This window comes from Cystoisospora suis (genome assembly GCF_002600585.1).
Source record: "Cystoisospora suis strain Wien I chromosome Unknown contig_10206, whole genome shotgun sequence".
NCBI lineage: Eukaryota > Apicomplexa > Conoidasida > Eucoccidiorida > Sarcocystidae > Cystoisospora > Cystoisospora suis.
The window spans coordinates 1-1,511 of NW_027162980.1; the positions used below are offsets into that span (position 1 = coordinate 1).

Below are 1,511 nucleotides of genomic sequence, written 5' to 3' on the forward strand. Positions count from 1 at the left end.
AAGATGAGGAGAATCTATTTCCTCTTGCAATTCTAGAGCGACTTTTTGAAGGTGTTGATGCTCCTGGAGGATGCTTAGAGAAAGCTCTTCGATCTCTCTTCTTACACTTTCTTCGCGTTCTTTACTTTTCTTTCTTCTTCTCTCCATTGCTAAAGCTTCTCTTCTCTCTTCTATCTTCTTCTTCTTACTCTTCGCTGTTGAGGGTTTCTTCTTCCCCTCTCTAGAGTCTTCTTCTTCTTCGCCACTTCCTTCTTCTTCTTCTTTTCCTTCTTCTCCCCTGTTTTCTTCTTCTTCTTTTTGTTCGTCGAGAAGAGGGGGGGGAGAAGAAGAGGAAGAAAGAAGAGAGAGCAGCTCTTCTTCTTTCTTTCTATATTCGTCTTGCAGGAGAAGGAGTCGACGTTGTTTCGCTTCCTTCATAGCTAGCTGTGTCTGTAAGGCTCGAGCTGTCGATTGTAGTTCAGCTAGCGAAGTTAAGAGACTTACGTGATAGGCCTTGAGTTGTCTCTTCACTTCTTCTTCTCTCGGGCTCAAGAGACAGAAACATCCCAAAGACTTCGTTATCAACTGCAACGACAAAAGAAAGAAAGAAAGAAAAAGAAGATAGAAATACCTACACATATAGGCAACACACATGGCTATATACATACAGATATACATATACACGTAGAAGTAGAGATAGCGCTTTCTCTCTCTATACACACGCACATATCTATCTATCTATCTACCCATACATGCACATACATTCATGTACATATATGTATATATATATAGAGAGAGAAAGAATAGATATACATGTATGGATGTACATTATATATATATATGTATGGGAGTATACGCACGTATGTACCTCTCTGTCTCAGTAACCGCATATGTGGATATATACATATATACATACATATAGACAGATATAAATAGATATAGATAGATAGACAGACAGACAGATGGAGAGAGTTGTAGAGAATTCTCCGTGCAGGAATTGGGAGAGAAAGAAAGACAGACACGTGTTTGATATTGAAGACAGAGAAGATGTGTGTATGATGTGGCTATGCTTGAAAGATCAAACTGTGAAAGGAGAGAAGAAGAAGAAGAACTAAAAGAGAAGAGTAGATACAGTCACGAGCGATCAAAAGAGAAGAAGAGCAAAGAGACAGAAAAGGAGGAGAGATAATTTCTTCGCGTCCTCTACTTCCTAAATGAAGAAAAAGAACAAGGATAGAGAGAAGTCAAGAAGCTTCTCTCTGTGTCTTTCTACGCCTAAGGAGACATACACAGAGAAGAAAGGAAGAGAGTAGAAACAAGCGAGAGAGATCTCTAGAAAGGACGCAGAAGAAGAAGAAAGAAGAGAAGAGAAAAGAAAGGCGATAAGGGAGGTGGAATGACTTCCTACAATTTCTGCTAGATCTGCATGGATAGGCGACCTCTGTTTGATCCGTAGAGATGTCTCTACAGCGAGTCGACTTCTCTTCATCCAGCAGGGAGAGAGAACAAGCTTCTTCTTCTATCTTGTGTGG

At 40.1% G+C, this 1,511-nt stretch overlaps 1 protein-coding gene across 1 annotated transcript; it reads right to left on the bottom strand.

Moving 5' to 3' along the window:
* Positions 1 to 33: 33 nt before the first annotated feature.
* On the bottom strand, positions 34 to 1,497 carry CSUI_011219 (uncharacterized protein; the record flags this gene model as incomplete). The annotated part of the gene is made up of 2 exons (XM_068071320.1): positions 1,388 to 1,497; positions 34 to 564 (listed from the first exon to the last, which is right to left on the bottom strand). Coding segments are annotated over exons 1-2 (612 nt in total), but the record flags the coding sequence as incomplete, so codon positions are not given.
* Between the last annotated feature and the right edge of the window lie 14 nt (positions 1,498 to 1,511).